Source organism: Nannobrachium achirus (assembly GCF_963921795.1).
Source record: "Nannobrachium achirus genome assembly, chromosome: 2".
Lineage (NCBI taxonomy): Eukaryota > Metazoa > Chordata > Actinopteri > Myctophiformes > Myctophidae > Nannobrachium > Nannobrachium achirus.
Genome location: NC_137811.1, coordinates 78486658 through 78514146, shown reverse-complemented (window position 1 = coordinate 78514146; position 27489 = coordinate 78486658). Strand labels below are relative to the sequence as shown.

At 43.8% G+C, this 27489-nt stretch overlaps 1 protein-coding gene across 1 annotated transcript; it reads left to right on the top strand.

Moving 5' to 3' along the window:
* Positions 1-4214: 4214 nt before the first annotated feature.
* On the top strand, positions 4215-27034 carry LOC308300705 (protein 4.1-like; the record flags this gene model as incomplete). Its single annotated transcript, XM_080744591.1, has 14 exons — positions 4215-4256; positions 4901-4956; positions 5101-5203; positions 5971-6114; positions 7373-7570; positions 11902-12006; positions 13229-13365; positions 14949-15167; positions 16190-16277; positions 17444-17596; positions 18280-18377; positions 24789-24964; positions 26471-26649; positions 27023-27034. 14 exons carry the CDS (start codon positions 4215-4217, stop codon positions 27032-27034), a joined length of 1710 nt encoding a protein of 569 aa, XP_080600717.1.
* Positions 27035-27489: the final 455 nt, after the last annotated feature.

Below are 27489 nucleotides of genomic sequence, written 5' to 3'. Positions count from 1 at the left end.
TTTTAACACCTTTTCCAGGCTCAGAAAATGGGAGTGACATAGTAGTTAAAGGGCCTACACCATGCTTTTAAAACTATATTTTTTGTATAAATATATGCTCAAAATTGAGTCTAAGGTTTTAACCCTCGACAAACACTCTGACCATTCTTTTTGTTTGTTCTAGCTCTACTATAATGAGGCTCTCCAGCTGCAATACCAAAACGGCCTCTGTTTGCTCAGGGGCGCATCTAGTGGGGTTTTTCCAGAAAAAAAAAAAGTTTTTGAAAAAAAAAAGTTTTTTGAAAAAAAAGTTTTTGAAAAAAAGTTTTTTGAAAAAAAAAGTTTTTGAAAAAAAAAAGTTTTTTGAAAAAAAAAGTTTTTGAAAAAAAAAGTTTTTTGAAAAAAAAAGTTTTTTGAAAAAAAGAATTGAAAAAAAAAATCTTTTGAAAAAAAATTTTTTTTGAATTTTTTTTTTGATTTTTTTTTTGACAGTTTTTGACTCTGAAAAAAAAAAACGGGAATCCGTGTGACGTCACACGGATCAACTCTCAGAACAGCACTGTTCTGAGAACCCGTGGAAAGCTTTTCATCTCTGTCTTCCCAAAACCAGAGAAAGACACAATGTACAGAAATAGGACTTTGTGAGGATAGAAGGTGCCAGTGGGACCCCAAAAAAAGGTTTTAAAATAGAAAAAGTGAAAATTCATGGTGTAGGTCCTTTAATCCCACCTCTAACCACTCCCCCAACCACTCCCCCACTAGCTGTCAACTGTCTGTCAATACTTGAAACACATTTCACAAGACAGGCCTTCAAGCCAGTAGATCAAATAATACTCATGAATGGTATAAAGTAATTAAGTAAATGTAATTAAGAAATCTACTTAAGTATAATTTTGAGGTAGGTATTTGTTCTTACTTGAGTATTTCCAGTTTCCAATACTTAGACTCTACTACAGGGCTACTCAACTTGAGATGGCTCAGGGGCCACTCAGTAAAATACCAAAAGTCCAAAGGGCCGCAAGCTAAAAATGACGGTCCTATTTTGGACGTTTACATTGATTTTGTACAGTACACAGTCTAATAATTAAGGAAACGCACAGAAAACAGCCACATTTCCATAAGCCAGGCCAAACCTCATTGAACCAAAAGATTGTCATGGATGGAATGATGAAATTGATGACATTTGAATTTTTTATCAAATTAGGCTTTATTCACAAAATGTGAAGTGAAAATGAACAGTTCTGGTTCAACCCTCTGGGTATGCAAGGCTAGTGAACTTTGGCAATGTAAAGGTATGTTTTCCCATGCCACTAACACTCCTTTTCATTAATAGGACAGATTTAAAATAAATAAACGTTTATACTTATTCAATCACTCAAACCCCAGCATCCCTATTCTTGGGGGACATTCACCAAAAATAGCCGATCTACAAGCTCACCACAAGATGCATTGTGAGCTTGTAGATCGGCTATTTTTGGTGAAGAGAGTTATTGTATGGAAAAACAACTCAAGTACAGTTCAACTCCCCCTCAGATGCACTGTACTTGTAAAACAGTTTGATGCTTTGAGCTTTGTAAAACACAACAGCTCGTTGGAGGAGATTTGTGTTAATAAGCATAGTTCCTTGGCTGCAGCGCGATCTGTTGGAATGCTTGCACTGTCGGTGCCATAGAGTTATAGTCGGAGCTGACTGGCGGAGTCGCGGAGGGAGAGACAAGCAGCGGAGACAAGGGCTAGGTCTTCATTAGCCTGAAACATGACGATCGCGGGATTCGCGGCCGTTCATATCGCACGACCGTCATGCGTCTCCGCTCCAGTGAGCCCGACTGTGGTTGTCTGCTGCAAAATCTCCGCATATTTGTCTGTCTGACTGTCTCGTTGTACTGTAGCTCTAGTGTAGCCGCCTGCATCTCTGCACTGCTACTGCATTCGCTTCCTGACTCTTATCCCTAACTACGGAGTGCACCGAGGGTCAAACATCACGGCGTTTTGCGTTTCGCGTTAACTTTGACAGGCTTAGAAAAATCATATTTTTTTTGGCATGATCATGACGGGCCGCACAGACATGCGGAAAGGGCCGCATGCGGCCCGCGGGCCGCGGGTTGAGTAGCACTGCTCTACTACACTGTGAGCTTGTAGATCTGCTATTTTCAAATTAGTATTTTATACTTTTTGAAAACAATTTGAAATGAAAGATGGCTACTTCATGATGTATTAATAGGCTACTTTAAGTACATTTTGAAATAGTTTTATACTTTTACTCTGGTATTCTGAATACCAGACTTTTACTAGTAACAAATATTTCTGCATTATAGTATTGATACTTTTACTTGAGTAAAGATCTGAGTACTTTTCCCACCACTACTCTCTTATTTCTTTGCCCAAAAATGCGCTATCCTCTCTCTCTCTCTCTCTCTCTCTCTCTCTCTCTCTCTCTCTCTCTCACGGGGATCTTAGCCGTTGTTTTGTAACATGATGGAGACGGAGGGAAGGACAGAGTCACAGAGAGTGGTCATATAATGCATGCAATAATAAGAATAACGTTAATCTGGCGTTGATTTTAAACCAATTGAACCCCGGATCCTTTGAGCTTAAACCCACCAAGCCATGACAAAGAAAGAGAGAGGGGGAGGGGGGGAGAGAAAGATAAAGAGAAAGAAAGAAAGAAACGTCCCTCCTCGCAAACAAGCGACTCCTCTACAACTCAGTGAAGCCGGACTTTAACTTCGCCGTACGACATGTTGCATTCTGAAACTAGTTGATCTATACAACACGTTGCATTCGCGACGCGTTGTGAGCTTGTAGATCAGCTCTTTTCACCACGCTAAAACTTGCAGATCGAGTCACCGCCGCTATGATTTAGGCAAGGCGTCCTGTTGTATTCCTGGTACATTCACACACATTCCACTGATTCTCCTGTGTCACTGTTTTATTTTACGTCGGGGAGCGCTGTAATCAGCGCATCGCCTGATTTTCGCCTCCGTTTACTGGCTGTCCTGTACATTAAAAGCTTTAAGCTAGCGTGCTGATATAAAGTGAGTTGCAAACTAGCCATTATAAGAAAGATACATTGAATCTGTTGTGTTTACTGTTTAGAAACACATGTGCTTATGGGCGGTGCTCGGCCAGTGGGGAGAACCACCGGAGAACAATGGGCGAGACCAATCGCAAGCACTCTATGTAAATATGCGGAGGAATGTTCCACCCCCAAATAACTACGGAAAATGTCTTAAAACAGAGCCATGTTTAAGACTATGAAACGATGACTGTATGAATGTAAAACGCCTATCTGTTGTTATTAAAACCCTCATCAACATTCAAACTGTTTTATTATGCCTAGAAACGAAAAAGACAAAAAAATAAAATCGAATGCATTTTGTTCTATTGTAGAAATCCATTACTGCCGAGTTTGTCTGAAAACTCTGTGAGTGGTCACACACATATATATATATATATATATATATATATATATATATAGCGATATATATATAGCGATATATATATATATATATATATATATATATATATATATATATATATATATATATATATATGTATATATATATATATAGCGTCAGCCTAACCAGTGTGTCACACTTGCAAATTAATTCCATCATTGTCCCTTGTATCATCAATATTAAGCCCATAGCTTGGCATGCCCATATATGGACATATTGTGTGAGTCATGTGGTCTATAACATAAGACATCTATGATGTCAGACTTAAGCACCTCCAATCACACTTGCAAATTAATTCCGTCCTGTGCAAATTCTGTCCTGTTTTCACCCTTAGGCGTCTTACTGGTATTATTATTATTATTAGTAGTTCTGTCTCTGCCAGGCCCACACTATGTTTTATTATTAGTAGTTCTGTCTCTGCCAGGCCCACACTATGTTTTATTATTAGTAGTTCTGTCTCTGCCAGGCCCACACTATGTTTTATTATTAGTAGTTCTGTCTCTGCCAGGCCCACACTATGTTTATTATTAGTAGTTCTGTCTCTGCCAGGCCCACACTATGTTTTATTATTAGTAGTTCTGTCTCTGCCAGGCCCACACTATGTTTATTATTAGTAGTTCTGTCTCTGCCAGGCCCACACTATGTTTATTATTAGTAGTTCTGTCTCTGCCAGGCCCACACTATGTTTTTGCCCCCGTCTGATCGTCCGTCCGTCCGTCCGTCCGTCCGTCTGTTCAAAGCTAATCTCCAGTGTGAAACTGTGCACACTCTCCCAGCATGGCAGAGCAGCTGGGGTTTTCATCGCCCAAAGATCCCAGGGCACACCTAGATATACAGTGTGTGTGGCTATTCTCAAAATGTTTGCCTCTTTCTTATATATTATTTTACAATTTGGCCAATGTTTTATCAGTTTTTATATTGTTTGTTGATTACATTTGATGCAGTAATGAAGCAATAAGCCACAAGAGGCGAGTGGTTTCCTGGTATGCGCCTCGTGTCTCCCTACACCTCTCAGCCTCGTGTCTCCCTACACCTCTCAGCCTCGTGTCTCCCTACCCTCGTGTCTCCCTACACCTCTCAGCCTCGTGTCTCCCTACCCTCGTGTCTCCCTACACCTCTCAGCCTCATGTCTCCCTACACCTCTCAGCCTCGTGTCTCCCTACCCTCGTGTCTCCCTACACCTCTCAGCCTCGTGTCTCCCTACACCTCTCAGCCTCGTGTCTCCCTACACCTCTCAGCCTCGTGTCTCCCTACACCTCTCAGCCTCGTGTCTCCCTACACCTCTCAGCCTCGTGTCTCCCTACACCTCTCAGCCTCGTGTCTCCCTACACCTCTCAGCCTCGTGTCTCCCTACACCTCTCAGCCTCGTGTCTCCCTACACCTCTCAGCCTCGTGTCTCCCTACACCTCTCAGCCTCGTGTCTCCCTACACCTCTCAGCCTCGTGTCTCCCTACACCTCTCAGCCTCGTGTCTCCCTACACCTCTCAGCCTTGTGTCTCCCTACACCTCTCAGCCTCGTGTCTCCATACACCTCTCAGCCTCGTGTCTCCCTACACCTCTCAGCCTCGTGTCTCCCTACACCTCTCAGCCTCGTGTCTCCCTACACCTCTCAGCCTCGTGTCTCCCTACACCTCTCAGCCTCGTGTCTCCCTACACCTCTCAGCCTCGTGTCTCCCTACACCTCTCAGCCTCATGTCTCCCTACACCTCTCAGCCTCGTGTCTCCCTACACCTCTCAGCCTTGTGTCTCCCTACACCTCTCAGCCGGTGTAAAATACAGCTAACCACAAGCCTCGCGTGGCTTATTGCTTTTCTAAAACGGTTACAATATGGCAACATGAAAAATCATTAAAACTGTTCTGTTTCACTAATAATTCACTATAAGGTCTGCTGCTCTGCAAGAAAGTAGTTCCCAGCTACAAGAAAGTAGTTCCCAGCCAGGCTGTAGAAACAACACAGGTGCAGATAATTGGTGCACTGTGGAAAGAAATAACACACCTGGGTTTGATATAAACTGATTCAAGGTGTGGGTTATAGTCTCATATACCACAGCAACCTGCCAATCAGAATCAAGGAATGGAACTAGCCGTTTTAGAATGGTCTTTTTTCTTTTCTTTCTTGAGGTATTAAAAACGTTTTTCAATGTCAAAGGGACACCAAAGGTCCACGGCATACTGGTTGAACAACACTGAACTAAAGCATGTCTGTCTGTCTGTCTGTCTGTCTGTCTGTCTGTCTGTCTGCCTGCCTGCCTGCCTGCCTGCCTGCCTGCCTGCCTGTCTGTCTGTCTGCCTGCCTGCCTGCCTGCCTGCCTGCCTGCCTGCCTGCCTGCCTGCCTGCCTGCCTGCCTGCCTGCCTGTCTGTCTGTCTGTCTGCCTGTCTGTCTGTCTGTCTGTCTGTCTGTCTGTCTGCCTGCCTGCCTGCCTGCCTGCCTGCCTGCCTGCCTGTCTGTCTGTCTGTCTGTCTGTCTGTCTGTCTGTCTGTCTGTCTGCCTGTCTGTCTGTCTGTCTGTCTGTCTGTCTGTCTCCCTCCAGTCCGCTCCAGAGGAGCCCAGGGAGCAGCAGGAGGCGACCAATCACCAGGAAGCGCAGCAGGAGGCGACCAATCAGAACCAGGAGGAGGTACAGGAGGAGGCGGAGCCTACAGGGGAGGACCAGGGGGAGGAGTCCAAGAAGGAGGTGAGCAGTGATGGAAAGTAAAGCCCGTATCAGAGTGTACGGTGGAGAGCTATCCACCGCAAATTTGAGGTGGAAAGCTTTCCACCTCAAGTCAGAAAATAAGTGCAGGACATCATAGTCACTCACGGTGGAGTCCTGTACACCGTGACTGACTGGTCTAGATCGACCAATCAGTGAACGGGGTGTAGAGCCTGTCTGTCTGATAGTAAAAACAGAGAGATGTGTTGGGACTTGCGGTGGAAAGCTCTCCACCGTGAGGAATGATGTAACGTTGTAGTTTCATGACTCAAAAAGACTCGAAAAGACTACACCGCGGTGTAAAGCCTTCCACCGCCCAGGCGACTATGATGCCCCCCAGATGATTAACTTAATGTTTCACATTAACTCATTGCATGCCAGGCCCGATAGTCCCGAGATTATTTCAATGTCTTTCCCTGCCAGGCCCGATAGTCCCGAGAATTTCCGCCATGTTGAAAAAAAAAAAAAAAAAAATCAAAAAATTCTTTTTTTCAAAAAAAAATTCTGACCCCAAAAAATGTAGTAGGCATGATAGAAATCGCGAAATTGCATGTTTAACCCCCATAGCAACCCCATCTATCAAACATGGCAGCCATCTTTGTTTACATTTTAGGAAAACATAATGGCTTGTATCTCATGAATGCCTGAACGGATTTCCATTCGGATTTTTTTGTTTGAAAGCTGTGAGCAATGTGGACACACGTGGTGCAAAATCTAGGCATGGGTGTGCATGATCCGTGCACTATGAATTACATGGAAGTCTATGGAGACCAGAGGCACCGTAGAGTACGAAGGTATGTTAAAATGGCGGGGAATGTGTTAAGTGAATCATCTGGGGGGTCCCCAGATGAAGATTAACTTAATGTTTCACATTAAGTTAATCTTCATCTGGGGACCCCCCAGATGATTAACTTAATGTGAAACATTTGCCCCTGCACTCCCGCAGTGGGAGTGCAGGGGCTGTCGGTTACCATGGTAACCAGTTAACCCTTAAGTTCTGTTCGGGTCATTTTGACCCGTTTTACATTTTCATTTGAAAGAAAAAGGTAGAAGTTTATATTTACCATGTTAACTGGTTACCATGGTAACCAGTTAACATGTCTGTTAATGTGATAATGGGGGAATGGATATCACGTTCACAGACGTGTTAGGCATCCCATGTAGCCATCAGCCGTTTGAAAATATACGATCTACAAGCTCACAATGTGTCGCAATGCTTGTACCTTTTCCACCACTGAAGGAGGTGAAGAATCAGGAGAATAAGGAGGGGAAGAAGGAGGTGAAGAAGGAGGTGAAGAAGGAGGTGAAGAAAGAAGGGAAGAAGGAGAAGACTAAGGAGGACAAGAAGACAGAGGACAGTAAACTGTCCAAGCGTCAGAAGACCATGCAGTGTCAGGTCGTCCTATTGGACGATACTCACTTTGACTGTGAGCTGGACGTAAGGCCCCTCCCCTTTTCTCTTCTATTCATGAATACTTAGTTTTCACTTCTCTCTTCTATTCATAAATACTTAGTTTTCACTTCTCTCTTCTATTCATAAATACTTAGTTTTCACTTCTCTCTTCTATTCATAAATACTTAGTTTTCACTTCTCTCTTCTATTCATAAATACTTAGTTAAGTGTGCCTGCCATGCAACGCAATGGCAAAACACTTATTGTAATCCGCCATACTTAATTAAGTGTGCCTGCCATGCAACGCAATGGCAAAACACTTATTAAGTGTGCCTGCCATGCAATGCAATGGCAAAACACTTATTGTAATCCGCCATACTTAAGTCGGTAAGTCGGTCATGTTCTTGCAAATTTCGGCACGTAATAACTGCCGAACGATTTACGCCACCGCCGCAATATATACATCAAAACGTGCGGCTCGGCCGGGAATGGGGTGCTATTACTTTTCTTTCCGATCCGCGTTACCATTGCGACGTAATTAGCAAAAAACGACGCCCAAAAACCCCATTCACTTAGAATGGGGAAAATTTCGGCACGTAATAACTGCCGCACGATTTACGCCACCCCCGCAATATAGACATCAAAATGTGCGGCTCGGCCGGGAATGGTGTGCTATTACTTTTCTTTCCGATCCGCGTTACCATGGCAACGTAATTCGCAAAAAACTACGCTCAAAAACCCCCATTGACTTTGAATGGGGGACTCCGAAAAAAACCCAGAAACTTTGGCGCCACATAACTCTGCCATACTTTTGCCTAGCAACGTGATTTAAACTTTAAAATGCACACACAACTTTGGTCTTTTTCCAGCCAATAGGGATGAGCTGTAATTGATTAAGCCCCGCCCCCTCTATAACAGGAAGTGCCCTTTGCCAAACAGGAAGTGCCTCTACATCTCATGAACCGTTTATCGTACAGAGTTGTGGCTGGTATCATATGACTTGATTAAGAGTCCTTAACCTTAATTGACGCTTCCTTCGCCAAACAGGAAGTGCCCTTCACCAAACAGGAAGTGCCTCTTTAACTCATGAACCGTTTGTCGTACAGACTCGCGGCTGGTGTCATACATTTTTTTTTTCTCAAAAAAAAATTTTTTCTCAAATTTTTTTTTTCTCTAAATTCTTTTTTTCTCAAATTTTTTTTTTCTCAAAATTGTTTTTTTTTCTCAAAAAAAATTTTTTTTCTCAAATTTTTTTTTCTCAATTTTTTTTTCTCAAAAAACTTTTTTTTTTTCAAAAAACTTTTTTTTTTCTCACAAAACAATTTTTTCTCACAAAACAATTTTTTCTCAAAAAACTGTCGTTAAAGTGCGACCCGTGATAACGGCCAACAATTTGCCAAAACGCCACTAATTAGTCGAAATGGTTGACTTCCTGTTTGGTTTCTGATTGGCTGCTGGCCTTGTGACGTGGGTAGAGCTGCGAGGGCCCGGTCATCGCTGCTTGCAGCTTTAATTCATTAATCGTCCATGACCTTAATTGGGGCCTATTTCGCCAAACAGGAAGTGCCCCTCACCAAACAGGAAGTGACCCTTTACCTCGTGAACCGTTTGTCGTACAGACGCGTAGATGGCATCAAATGACTTGATTAAGAGTCCTTAACCTTAATTGGGGCCTATTTCGCCAAACAGGAAGTGCCCCTCACCAAACAGGAAGTGACCCTTGATCTCGTGAACCATTTGTCGTACAGATGCGCGGGTTGCGTCAAATGACAAGAATAAGAGTCCTTAACCTTAATTAGGGCCTATTTCGCCAAACAGGAAGTGCCCCTTACCAAACAGGAAGTGACCCTTTATCTCGTGAACCGTTTGTCGTGCAGACGCGCGGGTGGTGTGAAATGACTTGATTAAGATTCCTTAACCTTAATTGGGGCCTATTTTGCCAAACAGGAAGTGCCCCTCACCAAACAGGAAGTCACCCTATATCTCATGAATTGTTTGTCGTACAGACGTGTGGGTGTCATCAAATGACTTGATTAAGAGTCATTAACCTTAATTGGGGCCTATTTCGCCAAACAGGAAGTGCCCCTCACCAAACAGGAAGTGACCCTTTATCTCGTGATCTGTTTGTCGTACAGACATGTGGGTGGTGTCATATGAAAAACCATAATGTTAAAGCTTATGCAAAAAATGCTAATGTTAAAAAATGTAACGCTAATGCTAACACCAACCGCTACACAAGGTTGCACAGACTTAGCGAGCTGCAGGCACACTTAAAATTTCTTAGAAGTTTTCTTTTCTAGTTTTCACTTCTCTCTTCTATTCATAAATACTTAGTTTTCACTTCTCTCTTCTATTCATAAATACTTAGTTTTCACTTCTCTCTTCTATTCATAAATACTTAGTTTTCACTTCTCTCTTCTATTCATAAATACTTAGTTTTCACTTCTCTCTTCTATTCATAAATACTTAGTTTTCACTTCTCTCTTCTATTCATAAATACTTAGTTTTCACTTCTCTCTTCTATTCATAAATACTTAGTTTTCACTTCTCTCTTCTATTCATAAATACTTAGTTTTCACTTCTCTCTTCTATTCATAAATACTTAGTTTTCTCTTCTCTTCTATTCATAAATACTTAGTTTTCTCTTCTCTTCTATTCATAAATACTTAGTTTTCACTTTCCTCTTCTATTCATAAATACTTAGTTTTCTCTGACTAGTTTAGCTCCTGTCAGAACCTCTCCCTCCGCTGCTCTGCAGCTTTGAGATGAGCTTCCTCCCCGTCGTACAGCAGAATCGTCTTGCTGGGTGGAAGATCCACCGTTAGCGATCACTTCTTACCTTTGGTGAACATTCTATCCAAAAAGTGAAGGTTTTCTGCTGATCTATAATCGTTTTACTTCTTTAATGTGGAAGGCAAGGTGTTGAAATAAAGAGTTTATATCGCTCATTTTGTCAGCCAGTTCTGTGTTTTTCCCATTGACTAACTTCCGGGCTCCTGACAAAATGAGCGATATAAACTCTTTATTTCAACCCATTGCTTTGATTTTTCTTCCACATTAAAGAAGTAAAACATCTCATCTTTTCGACACCCGACTCTAACCCTCACCCTAACCTTAACCTCCGTGGAGTGAGTCGCTAACCCTCCGGTCGAAATGATGGGCGTTCGCAAAAGCGAGATTTCCCCTCAGCAGAAAACCTTCAGTTTTTGGATAGAATGTTCACCAAAGGTAAGAAGTGATGGCTAACGGCGGATCTTCCACCCAGCAAGACGATTCTGCTGTACGACGGGGAGGAAGCTCATCTCAGAGCTGCAGAGCAGCGGAATGAGAGGTTCTGAAAGGAGCTATGACTGGTTTAAAGCAGAGCCGTTACCCGGGGGTACCCACACATACCCTACTCTGGTTTAAAGCAGAGACGCTACCCGGGGGTACCCACACATACCCTACTCTGGTATAAAGCAGAGTCAGTACCCCGGGGGTACCTGCACATACCCTACTCTGGTATAAAGCAGAGACGCTACCCGGGGGTACCCGCACATACCCTACTCTGGTCTAAAGCAGAGCTGCTACCCGGGGGTACCCGCACATACCCTACTCTGGTATAAAGCAGAGACGCTACCCGGGGGTACCCGCACATACCCTACTCTGGTCTAAAGCAGAGCTGCTACCCGGGCCCGGGGGTACCCGCACATACCCTACTCTGGTTTAAAGCAGAGTCGGTACCCGGGGGTACCCGCACATACCCTACTCTGGTATAAAGCAGAGCTGCTACCCGGGGGTACCCGCACATACCCTACTCTGGTATAAAGCAGAGACGCTACCCGGGGGTACCCGCACATACCCTACTCTGGTCTAAAGCAGAGCTGCTACCCGGGGGTACCCGCACATACCCTACTCTGGTATAAAGCAGAGTCGCTACCCGGGGGTACCCACACATACCCTACTCTGGTTTAAAGCAGAGCTGCTACCCGGGGGTACCCGCACATACCCTACTCTGGTTTAAAGCAGAGCTGCTACCCGGGGGTACCCACACATACCCTACTCTGGTTTAAAGCAGAGCTGCTACCCGGGGGTACCCACACATACCCTACTCTGGTTTAAAGCAGAGACAGTACCCGGGGGTACCCACACATACCCTACTCTGGTTTAAAGTCTTCTTTCAACTGGAGACCATAGCTGTCCAGTCAGGATATGGAACTGTAAGCACCACTACAGATCCCATAGTCTGCCAGGACATGATCAGTGTATGATAAAAACACTGATCTCTCTCTCTCTCTCTCTCTCTCTCTCTCTCTCTCTCTCTCTCTCTCTCTCTCTCTCTCTCTCTTTCTCTCGTTCTCTATATTAAATGTATGTTTATGATATTTATATTTCAGAAACATGCCAAAGCTCAGGAGCTGGTCACTAAGGTGTGTGATCATCTCAACTTGATGGAGAAAGATTACTTTGCTCTGGCTCACTGGGAAACTCCTACTGGCAAGGTAACTACCCAACTACCTACCCAACTCCCTACCTAACTAACTACCCAACTACCTACCTACCTACCTACCTACCTACCTACCTACCTACCTACCTACCTAACTACCAAACTACCTACCTACCTACCTACCTACCTACCTACCTACCTACCTAACTAACTACCCAACTCCCTACCCACCTACCTACCTACCTACCTACCTACCTACCTACCTAACTAACTACCCAACTCCCTACCCACCTACCTACCTACCTACCTACCTACCTACCTAACTAACTACCCAACTCCCTACCCACCTACCTACCTACCTACCTACCTACCTACCTACCTAACTAACTACCCAACTCCCTACCCACCTACCTACCTACCTACCTACCTACCTACCTACCTACCTAACTAACTACCCAACTCCCTACCTACCTACCTACCTACCTACCTACCTACCTACCTACCTACCTACCTAACTAACTACCCAACGCCCTACCCACCTACCTACCTACCTACCTACCTACCTACCTACCTACCTACCTACCTACCTACCTACCTACCTACCTAACTAACTAACTACCAAACTAACTAACTACCAAACTAACTAACTCCTACTGGCAAGGTAACTATCCAATTGCTGGAATGACCAACAAGCCAAGAGCTGATAAAAGGCATTGGTTAGATTCTGTTCAGTGTCTGTGATGATTGGCAGTGGCCATATATGGAGGAGGAGATGCTTCTTGTACCCATGATCTGTATCATAAAATGCTGTTGGGTTTCCCAGGTGTGTGAGAGGCCTGCAGATTGAAGCCTCTGTAATGTCCATAAACTAGTTGTGAGGCCTGCAGATTGAAGCCTCTGTAATGTCCATAAACTAGTTGTGAGGCCTGCAGATTGAAGCCTCTGTAATGTCCATGAACTAGTTGTGAGGCCTGCAGATTGAAGCCTCTGTAATGTCCATAAACTAGTTGTGAGGCCTGCAGATTGAAGCCTCTGTAATGTCCATAAACTAGTTGTGAGGCCTGCAGATTGAAGCCTCTGTAATGTCCATAAACTAGTTGTGAGGCCTGCAGATTGAAGCCTCTGTAATGTCTGTAAACTAGATGTGAGGTCTGCAGATTGAAGCCTCTTGAAGTTGAAGTTTGTGTGTTAAAGGTGTGTGTGTGTGTGTGTGTGTGTGTGTGTGTGTGTGTGTGTGTGTGTGTGTGTGTGTGTGTGTGTGTGTGTGTGCGTATCAGACATGGATCGATCCATCTAAGGAGTTGAGGAAGCAGGTTCCAGGCTCCTCCCACCAGTTAGGCTCCTCCTACCAGTTCACCTTCAACGTTAAGTTCTATCCTCCGGACCCCGCCCAGCTGACTGAAGACCTCACCAGGTATCTGACCACGCCCCTAACCACGCTCATAACCCTTTAACTCTTTTGCTGCCCCCTCCCGAGTATCCTGAGTTATTACCATTGCCAGGGCCCGAGTTTCCCGAGTTGGCAGCCATTTCTTTTTTTTTCAAAAAAATTTTTGGACCTAGGCATGATCGCAATCGCGAAAATTTTATGTTTAACCCCCATACCAACCACATCTTTCAAACATGGCAGCCATGCTTGTTTACATTTGAAGAAAACATAATGGCTTCTATCTCATGAATGCCTGAATGGATTTCCAAGCGGATTCTTTTGTTTGAAAGCTGTGAACAGCGTGCACACATATGGTGCATCATCTAGGCATGGGCATGCATGATCCGTGCACTATGAATTACATGGAGGTCTATGGAGACCATGGCATCTTGGACCTTCAAAAGAGATTAATTGATTGCAATAATTGTGTTAACAGTGTGGTGTTATACCTCCTGTCCTCTAGTTTACAGTTTACAGTTTAGGCATTTAGCAGACGCTTTTAATCCAAAGCGACTTACAATAAGCAGATAAAACATCACAATAATAAACAAGATAATATGTCAGTACATCAACAGCAATATAACAAATGCAAATGAATATCTATCTAGAAAAAACAATATAATCAGTAAAGAAAAAAAGGATTCTAAAAACCTAAAAACAAATGCAAACTAGCTTCATGTATGGTCATTGAGTGTTTCATTAGTGCTAAGGGTTTAGGTGGAGTCTGAAATGGTGAGTCTTCAGTCCACGGCGAAAGCTAGCGAGTGAGTCCGTTGTTCTAAGTGCGACAGGGAGTTTATTCCACAGTTTGGGGGCCAGGAGGGCAAACTGTCTCGGACGAGTGGATTTTCGTCTCTGGCTTTTAGTGAGGGTTCTGTCAGCATCCCTGTGTTGGCTGATCTGAGTGAGCAGGAGGGGGTGTAGGGGTTGATCAGGTTTTGGAGGTATGGAGGTGCCGTACCTTTGGCTGCTTTGAAGGTCAGCATCAGTGTTTTGTATTTCTACCTCCAGGTACCTGCTGTGTCTCCTCTCCACTAGAGGGCAGTGTTAACAGTGTGGTGTTACCTGTCCACTAGAGGGCAGTGTTAACAGTGTGGTGCTACCTCCAGGTACCTCCTCTCCACTAGAGGGCAGTGTTAACAGTGTGGTGCTACCTCCAGGTACCTCCTCTCCACTAGAGGGCAGTGTTAACAGTGTGGTGCTACCTCCAGGTACCTCCTCTCCACTAGAGGGCAGTGTTAACAGTGTGGTGCTACCTCCAGGTCCCTCCTCTCCAGTAGAGGGCAGTGTTAACAGTGTGGTGCTACCTCCAGGTACCTCCTCTCCACTAGAGGGCAGTGTTAACAGTGTGGTGCTACCTCCAGGTACCTCCTCTCCACTAGAGGGCAGTGTTAACAGTGTGGTGCTACCTCCAGGTACCTCCTCTCCACTAGAGGGCAGTGTTAACAGTGTGGTGCTACCTCCAGGTACCTCCTCTCCACTAGAGGGCAGTGTTAACAGTGTGGTGTTACCTCCAGGTACCTCCTGTCCACTAGAGGGCAGTGTTAACAGTGTGGTGCTACCTCCAGGTACCTGCTGTGTCTCCAGCTGAGGAAGGACATCCTTAGCGGTGTTCTTCCCTGCTCCTTCGTCACCCTGTCCCTGCTGGGTTCTTACACCGCCCAGTCTGAGCTGGGGGAGTACGACCCTCTGCTGCACCCTGAAGACTACGTCAGCCAGCTCCACCTGGCCCCCGGACAGAGCAGAGAGCTGGAGGACAAGGTGATGGAGCTGCACCGCACCTACAGGTGAGCCCTGGTACTACACCCTCACACCTACACCTACAGGTGAGCCCTGGTACTACACCCTCACACCTACACCTACAGGTGAGCCCTGGTACTGCACCCTCACACCTACACCTACAGGTGAGCCCTGGTACTGCACTTACACACCTACACCTACTGGTAAACACTGGTACTGCGCCCTCACACCTACACCTACTGGTGAGCAGTGGAACTACACCTATCTCTGGTCTGTAGCCTTGCAAGGCGTTAGTGATGCGCGGGTCAGGTTTTTTTTATAGTCCGCAACGCCCTCAGCCCGCATGGAACGTAACCCGCCCGCCCGCCCCACAGAACAATATACAAATCAACGAAGCCGCCCGCCCCGCAACCCACATAAAAAAAAAGATGATATCATCTCCACAATAGCTCATCTTCTAAGTACCCAAAGTCACTTTACAGAAAGGTCTACAGTAGCACAATATTGTCATGGGCTAAATAAACAAACGTGGTGTTCAAAACAGGGTTCTTTACTATTATTTGACAGCAAAAAGACATTCATTCAAAGATGTTCATTCTCTCTAAATCGGGGGCATCGTCGGGGTAAGAATGGCGTTTCAGGTATTATGCCAATCATAACGCCTTGGTCATGTTTTCAAACTCACTTTGGATGTGTGTAATGTGTGGTCAGTATGTGTCTGAAGAGTGTGTGTGTGTGTGTGTGTGTGTGTGTGTGTGTGTGTGTGTGTGTGTGTGTGTGTGTGTGTGCGTGTGCATATAATGTATTGTCTATGTGGTGTGTAGGTCCATGTCTCCAGCTGTGTGCATGTGCATATAATGTATTGTCTATGTGGTGTGTGTGCGTGTGCATATAATGTATTGTCTATGTGGTGTGTGTGCGTGTGCATATAATGTAATGTCTATGTGGTGTGTAGGTCCATGTCTCCAGCTGTGTGCGTGTGCATATAATGTAATGTCTATGTGGTGTGTAGGTCCATGTCTCCAGCTGTGTGCGTGTGCACATAATGTATTGTCTATGTGGTGTGTAGGTCCATGTCTCCGGCCCAGGCTGACTTGATGTTTTTGGAGAACGCCAAGAAGCTCTCCATGTATGGAGTCGACCTCCACCAGGCCAAGGTCAGAGGTCACAGACCCCTCCCCCAATACTAGATGTTTACAAAATATTTCAAATTTTTCCAAGCAATCTTCAAAAAAGCTGATCTACAAGCTTCAATTCGTCACGATGTGATGCGTTGTAAGCTTGTAGATCTGCTATTTTCATATGTGTATGATGTATTTAGGTTTAAAAACATTAAACTGATTTTGATGCTATACATTAAACTGATTTTGATGCTATATTAACTAATATAAACATAATGTCCTGAAAACAAGAACAGATTCAGTCAAATCAAAGGGAAGCCTGCCCTCTTGTGGTGATCTGCTATAGGTGCAAAATATAAATATAATGTGTATGTGTTTAATAGGATCCAGTGGACTGATGGTCTATAGAGTGTATATACATACAGTATATATGTAATTATATAATGTGTTTAATAGGATCTAGAAGGAGTAGACATCACCCTAGGAGTCTGCTCCAGTGGACTGATGGTTATGTGTTTATAGGATCTAGAAGGAGTAGACATCACCCTAGGAGTCTGCTCCAGTGGACTGATGGTCTATAGAGTGTATATATATGTAATGTAATTATATAATATATAATGTGTTTAATAGGATCTAGAAGGAGTAGACATCACGCTAGGAGTCTGCTCCAGTGGACTGATGGTTTATAGAGTGTATATATAATATATGATGTGTTTAATAGGATCTAGAAGGAGTAGATATCACCCTAGGAGTCTGCTCCAGTGGACTGATGGTTATGTGTTTATAGGATCTAGAATGAGTAGACATCACCCTAGGAGTCTGCTCCAGTGGACTGATGGTATATAGAGTGTATATATATGTAATTATAATATAATATATAATATGTTTATAGGATCTAGAAGGAGTAGACATCACCCTAGGAGTCTGCTCCAGTGGACTGATGGTTATATGTTTATAGGATCTAGAGGGAGTAGACATCACCCTAGGAGTCTGCTCCAGTGGACTGATGGTTATATGTTTATAGGATCTAGAAGGAGTAGACATCACCCTAGGAGTCTGCTCCAGTGGACTGATGGTTATATGTTTATAGGATCTAGAGGGAGTAGACATCACCCTAGGAGTCTGCTCCAGTGGACTGATGGTCTATAGAGTGTATATATATGTATTTATAATGTATATATTATATATAATGTGTTTAATAGGATCTAGAAGGAGTAGACATCACCCTAGGAGTCTGCTCCAGTGGACTGATGGTCTATAAAGATAAGTTGAGGATCAATCGTTTCCCGTGGCCCAAAGTCCTGAAGATCTCTTACAAGAGAAGCAGCTTCTTCATCAAGATCAGAGCGTCAGAGGTAATCTCTTTCAATGTATTACTTTTACTTCATTACTTCACAGAGGTAATCTCTTTCAATGTATTACATTTACTTCATTACTTCCCAGAGGTAATCTCTTTCAATGTAATCTCTCTCAATGTAATCTCTTTCAATGTAATCTCTTTCAATGTAATCTCTTTCAATGTATTACTTTTACTTCATTACTTCACAGAGGTAATCTCTTTCAATGTATTACATTTACTTCATTACTTCACAGAGGTAATCTCTTTCAATGTATTACATTTACTTCATTACTTCACAGAGGTAATCTCTTTCAATGTATTACTTCATTACTTCACAAGCTTGAAAGCCGTCGCTTCGTGTCTTTCTTGGAGCTTGTAGGTTTGCTACGTTGATGCTTGTTGTATGATGCTGGTGTGTAATCAAGTAGATGTTAATTTACAACATGATGCTTGTTGTGTGATGCTGTAGTGATCAAGTAGGTGTTAATTTACAACATGATGCTTGTTGTGTGATGCTGTAGTGATCAAGTAGGTGTTAATTTACATAAAAAAACATGGAGATAAGATGTTTCTTCCAGACACCAACCCTATGTACTATAAGTGTATTTATGTGTGTGTTTCAACCATATACTAAAGTATATTTATGTGTGTGTGTGTGTGTGTGTGTGTGTGTGTGTGTGTGTGTGTTTCTGGTTGCAGCAGGAGCAGTATGAGAGCACCATAGGCTTCAAACTGCCAAACTACAAAGCTGCCAAGAAGCTGTGGAAAGTTTCAGTAGAACACCACACCTTCTTCAGGTAAACACTGTTTTAGAACATCACATCTTCTTCAGGTAAACACTGTTTTATAGAACATCTTCTTCAGGTAAACACTGTTTTATAGAACATCTTCTTCAGGTTAACACTGTTTTATAGAACATCACATCTTCTTCAGGTAAACACTGTTTTATAGAACATCACACCTTCTTCAGGTAAACACTGTTTTATAGAACATCACATCTTCTTCAGGTAAACACTGTTTTATAGAACATCACATCTTCTTCAGGTAAACACTGTTTTAGAACATCACATCTTCTTCAGGTAAACACTGTTTTAGAACATCACACACATCTATCTTGATCAGTGGTAGCAAATTCATTTTGGGGTTAGGGTTAGGGTGAGGGTGAGGGTGAGTGTGAGGGCCGCATTGGACGAAAGGTGACTTGATGAGGGCCACAACGGTGCAACCCGTCGCGGATCGGATGGCATGCACACTTGCGCACAATCACATGTTCGCTCTGTTTTTCTTCCTGTTGTCTCAGTCACTGCTATAGCTAGCAGTATAGCTAGCAGTATAGCAGTATATCATTTTACAAATAGTTAAGTGTGCCTGCCACGCAACGCAATGGCAAAACACTTATTGTAATCCGCCATACTTAAGTAAATAAGTACATAATGTCGCCACAAAATTTCGGCACGTAATAAGTGCCGCACGATTTACGCCACCGCCGCAATATGTACATCAAAACGTGCGGCTCGGCCGGGAATGGGGTGCTATTACTTTTCTTTCCGATCCGCGTTACCATTGCGACGTAATTCGCAAAAAACGACGCCAAAAAACCCCATTGACTTAGAATGGGGGAAACTTCGGCACGTAATAACTGCCGCACGATTTACGCCACCCCCGCAATATATACATCAAAATGTGCGGCTCGGCCGGGAATGGTGTGCTATTACTTTTCTTTCCGATCCGTGTTACCATGGCAACGTAATTCGCAAAAAACTACGCTCAAAAACCCCCATTGACTTTGAATGGGGGACTCCGAAAAAAACCCAGAAACTTTGGCGCCACATAACTCTGCCATACTTTTGCCTAGCAACGTGATTTAAACTTTAAAATGCACACACAACTTTGGTCTTTTTCCAGCCAACAGGAAGTGCCCTTTGCCAAACAGGAAGTGCCTCTATAACTCATGAACCGTTTGTCGTACAGACTCGCGGCTGGTGTCATAAATTATTTTTTTTTCTCAAAAATTTTTTTTTTCTCAAAACTTTTTTTTCTCAAAAAATTGTTTTTTCTCAAAAACTTTTTTTTTCTCAAAAAATATTTTTTTTCTCAAAATCTTTTTTTTTTCTCAAAAAAATTTTTTTTTCAAAAAATTTTTTTTTCTCAAATTTTTTTTTTCTCAAATTATTTTTTCTCAAAAATAGTTTTTTTCTCAAAAATTTTTTTTTTTCTCAAAAATCTTTTTTTCTCAAATTTTTTTTTTCTCAAAAAAAAATTTTTTTCTCAATTTTTTTTTCTCAAAATTCTTTTTTTCTCAACTTTCTTTTTTTCTCAACTTTCTTTTTTTCTCAACTTTCTTTTTCTCAAAAATGTTTTTTTTCTCAAAAAACGTTTTTTTTCTCACAAAACAATTTTTTCTCAAAAAACTGTCGTTAAAGTGCGACCCGTGATAACGGCCAAAAATGCGCCAAAACGCCACTAATTAGTCGAAATGGCTGACTTCCTGTTTGGTTTCTAATTGGCTGCTGGCCTTGTGACGTGGGTAGAGCTGCGAGGGCCCGGTCATCGCTGCTTGCAGCTTTAATTCATTAATCGTCCATGACCTTAATTGGGGCCTATTTCGCCAAACAGGAAGTGCCCCTCACCAAACAGGAAGTGACCCTTTACCTCGTGAACCGTTTGTCGTACAGACGCGTGGATGGCATCAAATGACTTGATTAAGAGTCCTTAACCTTAATTGGGGCCTATTTCGCCAAACAGGAAGTGCCCCTTACCAAACAGGAAGTGACTGATCTCGTGAACTGTTTGTCATACAGACACGCGGGTTGCGTCAAATGACAAGATTAAGAGTCCTTAAACTTAATTGGGGCCTATTTCGCCAAACAGGAAGTGCCCCTCACCAAACAGGAAGTGACCCTTTTTCTCGTGAACCGTTTGTCGTACAGACATGTGGGTGGTGTCATATGAAGAACAATAATGTTAAAGCTTATGCAAAAAATGCTAATGTTAAAAAATATAACGCTAATGCTAACACCAACCGCTACACAAGGTTGCACAGACTTAGCGAGCTGCAGGCACACTTAAAATTTCTTAGAAATTTTCTTTTCTAGTTTTACTTATTAAGTAAAATAGCTACTTTCAGTATTGGTATTACTGTACAGTTGCAGCTTACAAGAAATTTGGTACGAGAGTTTGGAGGTTTCCATCAATCAACTCAATTGCCGCCAGCTGGTAGCTGTGTCTGTGAGGGTTTGAGAAACCTAGACTGCAGTGTGCAGGCATTAGTTGGTTAATTCTAATGCCTCCTGGATTCTCCTGGGTTCTAAGTTCTAATAAACATTATTAAGTGTGCCTGCCATGCAACGCAATGGCAAAACACTTATTGTAATCCGCCATACTTAAGTCAGACGGTCGGTCGGTAATGTTCTTGCAAATTTCTGCACGTAATAACTGCCGCACAATTTACGCCACCGCCGCAATATATACATCAAAACGTGTGGCTCGGCCGGAAATAGGTTGCTATTACTTTTCTTTCAGATCCGCGTTACCATGGTGACGTAATTCGCAAAAAACGACGCCCAAAAACCCCATTGACTTAGAATGGGGGAAATTTCGGCACGTAATAACTGCCGCAAGATTTACGCCACCCCCGCAATATATACATCAAAATGTGCGGCTCGGCCGGGAATGGTGTGCTATTACTTTTATTTCCGATCCGCGTTACCATGGCAACGTAATTCGTAAACTAGAAAAGAAAATTTCTAAGAAATTTTAAGTGTGCCTGCAGCTCGCTAAGTCTGTGCAACCTTGTGTAGCGGTTGGTGTTAGCATTAGTGTTACATTTTTTAACATTAGCATTTTTTGCATAAGCTTTAACATTATGGTTCTTCATATGACACCACCCACATGTCTGTACGACAAACGGATCACGAGATAAAGGGTCACTTCCTGTTTGGTGAGGGGCACTTCCTGTTTGGAGAAATAGGCCCCAATTAAGGTTAAGGACTCTTAATCAAGTCATTTGATGCCACCCACGCGTCTGTACGACAAACAATTCATGAGATATAGGGTGACTTCCTGTTTGGTGAGGGGCACTTCCTGTTTGGCAAAATAGGCCCCAATTAAGGTTAAGGACTCTTAATCAAGTCATTTCACACCACCCGCGCGTCTGCACGACAAACGGTTCACGAGATAAAGGGTCACTTCCTGTTTGGTAAGGGGCACTTCCTGTTTGGCGAAATAGGCCCTAATTAAGGTTAAGGACTCTTATTCTTGTCATTTGACGCAACCCGCGCATCTGTACGACCAAATGGTTCACGAGATCAAGGGTCACTTCCTGTTTGGTGAGGGGCACTTCCTGTTTGGCGAAATAGGCCCCAATTAAGGTTAAGGACTCTTAATCAAGTCATTTGATGCCATCCACGCGTCTGTACGACAAACGGTTCACGAGGTAAAGGGTCACTTTCTGTTTGGTGAGGGGCACTTCCTGTTTGGCGAAACAGGCCCCAATTAAGGTCATGGACGATTAATGAATTAAAGCTGCAAGCAGCGATGACCGGGCCCTCGCATCAGAAACCAAACAGGAAGTCAGCCATTTCGACTAATTAGTGGCGTTTTGGCGCATTTTTGGCCGTTATCACGGGTCGCACTTTAACGACAGTTTTTTGAGAAAAAATTGTTTTGTGAGAAAAAAAAAAGTTTTTTGAGAAAAAAAAAGTTGAGAAAAAAAAAGTTTTTTGAGAAAAAAAGTTTTTTGAGAAAAAAAAAGTTTTTTGAGAAAAAAAAGTTTTGAGAAAAAAAAATTTGAGAGAAAAAAAATTTTTGAGAAAAAAAAAGTTGAGAAAAAAAGAATTGAGAAAAAAAACTTTTTGAGAAAAAAAAATGAGGAAAAAAGAATTTTGAGAAAAAAGAATTGAGAAAAAAAAATTTGAGAAAAAAAAATTTGAGAAAAAAAAATTTGAGAAAAAAAAATTTTTGAGAAAAAAAAATTTTTGAGAAAAAAAAATTATGACACCAGCCGCGAGTCTGTACGACAAACGGTTCATGAGTTATAGAGGCACTTCCTGTTTGGTGAAGGGCACTTCCTGTTTGGCGAAGGAAGCGTCAATTAAGGTTAAGGACTCTTAATCAAGTCATATGATACCAGCCACAACTCTGTACGATAAACGGTTCATGAGATGTAGAGGCACTTCCTGTTTGGCAAAGGGCACTTCCTGTTATAGAGGGGGCGGGGCTTAATCAATTACAGCTCATCCCTATTGGCTGGAAAAAGACCAAAGTTGTGTGTGCATTTTAAAGTTTAAATCACGTTGCTAGGCAAAAGTATGGCAGAGTTATGTGGCGCCAAAGTTTCTGTTTTTTTTTCGGAGTCCCCCATTCAAAGTCAATGGGGGTTTTTGAGCGTAGTTTTTTGCGAATTACGTTGCCATGGTAACGCGGATCGGAAAGAAAAGTAATAGCACACCATTCCCGGCCGAGCCGCACATTTTGATGTATATATTGCGGGGGTGGCGTAAATCGTGCGGCAGTTATTACGTGCCGAAATTTTCCCCATTCTAAGTGAATGGGGTTTTTGGGCGTTGTTTTTTGCTAATTACGTCGCAATGGTAACGCGGATCGGAAAGAAAAGTAATAGCAACCTATTCCCGGCCGAGCCGCACGTTTTGATGTATATATTGCGTGGGTGCCGTAAATTGTGCGGCAGTTATTACGTGTAGAAATTTGCAAGAACATTACCGACCGACAGACAGACCGACCGACTTAAGTATGGCGGATTACAATAAGTGTTTTGCCATTGCATTGCATGGCAGGCACACTTAAAAACTACGCTCAAAAACCCCCATTGACTTTGAATGGGGGACTCCGAAAAAAAACCCAGAAACTTTGGCGCGACATAACTCTGCCATACTTTTGCCTAGCAACGTAATTTAAACTTTAAAATGCACACACAACTTTGGTCTTTTTCCGGCCAATAGGGATGAGCTGTAATTGATTAAGCCCCGCCCCCTCTGTAACAGGAAGTGCCCTTCGCCAAACAGGAAGTGCCTCTACATCTCATGAACTGTTTGTCGTACAGATGCGTGGATGGTTTCATATGACTTGATTAAGAGTCCTTAACCTTAATTGGGGCTTATTTCGCCAAACAGGAAGTTTCCCTCACCAAACAGGAAGTGACCCTTTACCTCATGAACCGTTTGTCGTACAGACGCGTGGATGGCATCAAATGACTTGATTAAGAGTCCTTAACCCTAATTGGGGCCTATTTCACCAAACAGGAAGTGCCCCTCACCAAACAGGAAGTGACCCTTGATCTCGTGAACCGTTTGTCGTACAGACGCGCGGGTTGCGTCAAATGACAAGATTAAGAGTCCTTAACCTTAATTGGGGCCTATTTTGCCAAACAGGAAGTGCCCCTCACCAAACAGGAAGTGACCCTTGATCTCGTGAACCGTTTGTCGTACAGACGTGCGGGTTGCGTCAAATGACAAGATTAAGAGTCCTTAACCTTAATTGGGGCCTATTTCGCCAAACAGGAAGTGCCCCTCACCAAACAGGAAGTGACCCTTTATCTTGTGAACCGTTTGTCGTACAGACGTGCGGGTTGCGTCAAATGACAAGATTAAGAGTCCTTAACCTTAATTGGGGCCTATTTCGCCGAACAGGAAGTGCCCCTCACCAAACAGGAAGTGACCCTTTATCTTGTGAACCGTTTGTCGTGCAGACGCGTGGGTGGTGTGAAATGACTTGATTAAGAGTCCTTTACCTTAATTGGGGCCTATTTCGCCAAACAGGAAGTGCCCCTCACCAAACAGGAAGTGACCCTTTTTCTCGTGAACCGTTTGTCGTACAGACATGTGGGTGGTGTCATATGAAGAACCATAATGTTAAAGCTTATGCAAAAAATGCTAATGTTAAAAAATGTAACGCTAATGCTAACACCAACCGCTTCACAAGGTTGCACAGACTTGGCGAGCTGCAGGCACACTTAAAATTTCTTAGAAATTTTCTTTTCTAGTGTTTATATTATTCTCCAGGGTGTCTACAGTAGAACCTCCGTCCTCTCGTCGCTCCTGGGTGGTCCTGGGTGGCCCTGGGTGGTCCTGGGTTCTAAGTTCTAATAAAGTGTATAATATGTTCCTCAGGGTGTCTACAGTAGAACCTCCGTCCTCGCGTCGCTCCTGGGTGGTCCTGGGTTCTAATAAACATCATAATATGTTCCTCAGGGTGTCTACAGTAGAACCTCCGTCCTCACGTCGCTCCTGGGTTGTCCTGGGTTCTAAGTTCCGCTACAGCGGGCGAACGCAGGTCCAGAGCCGCCAGGCCAGCTCGCTCATCGCCCGCCCCGCCCCCAGGTTCACCCGCTCTGCCAGCAAGAGGCTCTCCAGATGTCTGGATGGAGGTATGGGTGTGTGTGTGTGTGTGTGTGTGTGTGTGTGTGTGTGTTGTGTGTGTGTGTGTGTGTGTGTGTGTGTGTGTGTGTGTGTGTGTGTGTGTGTGTGTGTGTGTGTGTTTAAATGCCTCAGCCTCAGTCTTCTTAAACCCCAGCCTCTCTCATCAGGAGGAAACTTTCACCCAAAGACATCCGATCTACAAGCTCACAACAATGCTCCAAAGGATGTCTTTTGGCTTAGACGTTTGAGACAGTGGCGTCAGTTCAGAAAAAGCTAAGGTATGGCAACATGACTGGTGTCTTGCACGCGCGCGCCCTCGCGTGTGCAAGACACCAGTCATGTTGCCATAACTTAGCAACAGGCACGATGAAAAGTACATTTTATTATTTCCCCCTGTAGCCAAGGTATGGCAGCTGCCATAGCTTGCCATACCCAATTGACGCCTCTGGTTTGAGATCCTTTTCCATTACGAGGCGTAACCAGAACTAGAACCAGAACTAGAACCAGAGCTAGAACCAGAACTAGAACCAGAACTAGAACCAGAACTAGAAGCAGAACCTTCCAGAACATGTGAAGTTCCGGGGACCAGGTTCTGCTTACGTTTCCATAAAACCAGACCAAACCGAGAAGGTCCCAAAAAGGTTTAGTAACACATCAAGAGCAGGACCTCAAAAAAGGTTCCCAGAACCAGAATCTGAACCCAGGCCGTGCGCTATGGAAACAGAACCAGAATCTGAACCCAGGCCGTGCGCTACGGAAACAGAACCAGAAGCACAAAAATAGGTTCAGGTTCTGTAAAGTTCTGGTTTCCGCCTCGCAGTGGAAAAGGGGCTTTAGTGTAGATTGAATAGAAGAGCTTGGACGTTTGGTCTAGAGAACAGTAGAGTGCTCAGACCTGTCTGATCTGTGGTCAAAGGTTTGGTGTTGATGTAACATCTCTTTTAATCTCTGGTTAAAGTTCTTCTGAACAGCAGAGTGTCTGATCTGTGGTTAAAGAGCTTCTGAACAGCAGAGTGTCTGATCTGTGGTTAACACATCGGGTGCCCACGTGGTGTCTACGCGTCAATCTCTTTGATCTTTACGAGTGCCCAACGACGCGTTTGACGCGTTGTACAGTAAACTATACTGTACTGTAGCTACTGCACTTGGCTACCGCGGTGATGAAACAACTCCATTTCCCAACATGCAGCGCGCAATTACGTCACCCGGACGTGCTGTTTGGCTCGTTGACTTCCTGTTTACCGGCTGCACAAAAATGCTGTTTTCTCCGGATTCTCTTCCTTTTTTCATTTTTTTCTCAAAACGGCAGCCTCTTCTACATGCCGTAACACAAACACTGTGGCTTAGAAATGATAAAAAACGGTCCTGACTGAAAGAAAAGATTTTCGCGAAATAAACAGGACATACTCGGATTACATTTACTCTAAAATGACGCGTTGCCATGGGCACCAGCAAATTAAACGTCAGAGATCACGTGGGCATCCGATGTGTTAAAGTGCTTCCACTCCTTGCAGCTCCAGGCCCGCTGCAGCTCTCAGTCCCCAACAGGTGTGAAGATGACGACTGGTTCCTCGTGCTGGCGCCTGACGGCGTCAACACCTTCTGGGAGGCAGCAGGTACAGCAGGACTTCTTTCTAACAAACGCATGGTGTGTTTCTTCTGTCCAGCTTTGCTAACATCACCTCCCGTCAAGGTGAACCCACTGCTTTTCACCTGGGCTTTGACTTTGAAGACTTTCGTCTTGAAAGTATTTTGGGCTTTGGATCAGGAACAGACGCGTCTTCCCTGGCATCTGGCAGCTTTCTCTGGCCTGGTCCCCAGGCTCGCTTTGATTGGCCTTCAAGGTGTGGTCACGTGATCCCCATGGTCGCTGTGATTGGCCACACAGCGTTGCATTATCTTAGCCTGAGAGCTCTTTACCTTTCATCGTCTCATGGCCGTTTCTGAACCAGGAAACCCTGGATTCATGTTCTTTGAAGAGTTCTGTCATTGCTTTGCCTGTTTGACCTGCAGCTTATAGATCTGTTTGTCTGTGGTCTGTTCTGTCTGTAATGTCTTGTCTTCAGTGTCTGGACTGACTCTGAATGTCTTGTCTTCAGTGTCCAACGTCCAAAACGTCACAACGTCATTCGCTGTCACTCAGCTTCATGATAACCTCCGCTTACCGCATGCACTTTAACCTTTCCACCTCTGGCTCAACACCTGGCTTAACGTCTGACTTAATGTCTGGCTTAACGGCTGGCTTAACGTCTGGCTTAACGTCTGGCTTAACATCTGACTTAGCGTCTGGCTTGGACATTTAAAGCTTGCAAAAAACGCTGCCAACAAAACCGATCAGCAACGGCCATCCTCATGGTCGTCATCTTCATCATGCTCTTCATCTTCATCATGGTCTTCATCTTCATCGTGTCCACAGTCAGAGCAGAGGTCACAGAGGTCACTCAGCCCGTCCAGACTCTCTCTTCTTCCAGCAGCACCACTGTCAGCCAATCACAACAGGGCTGGACCACTGTCAGCCAATCACAACAGGGAT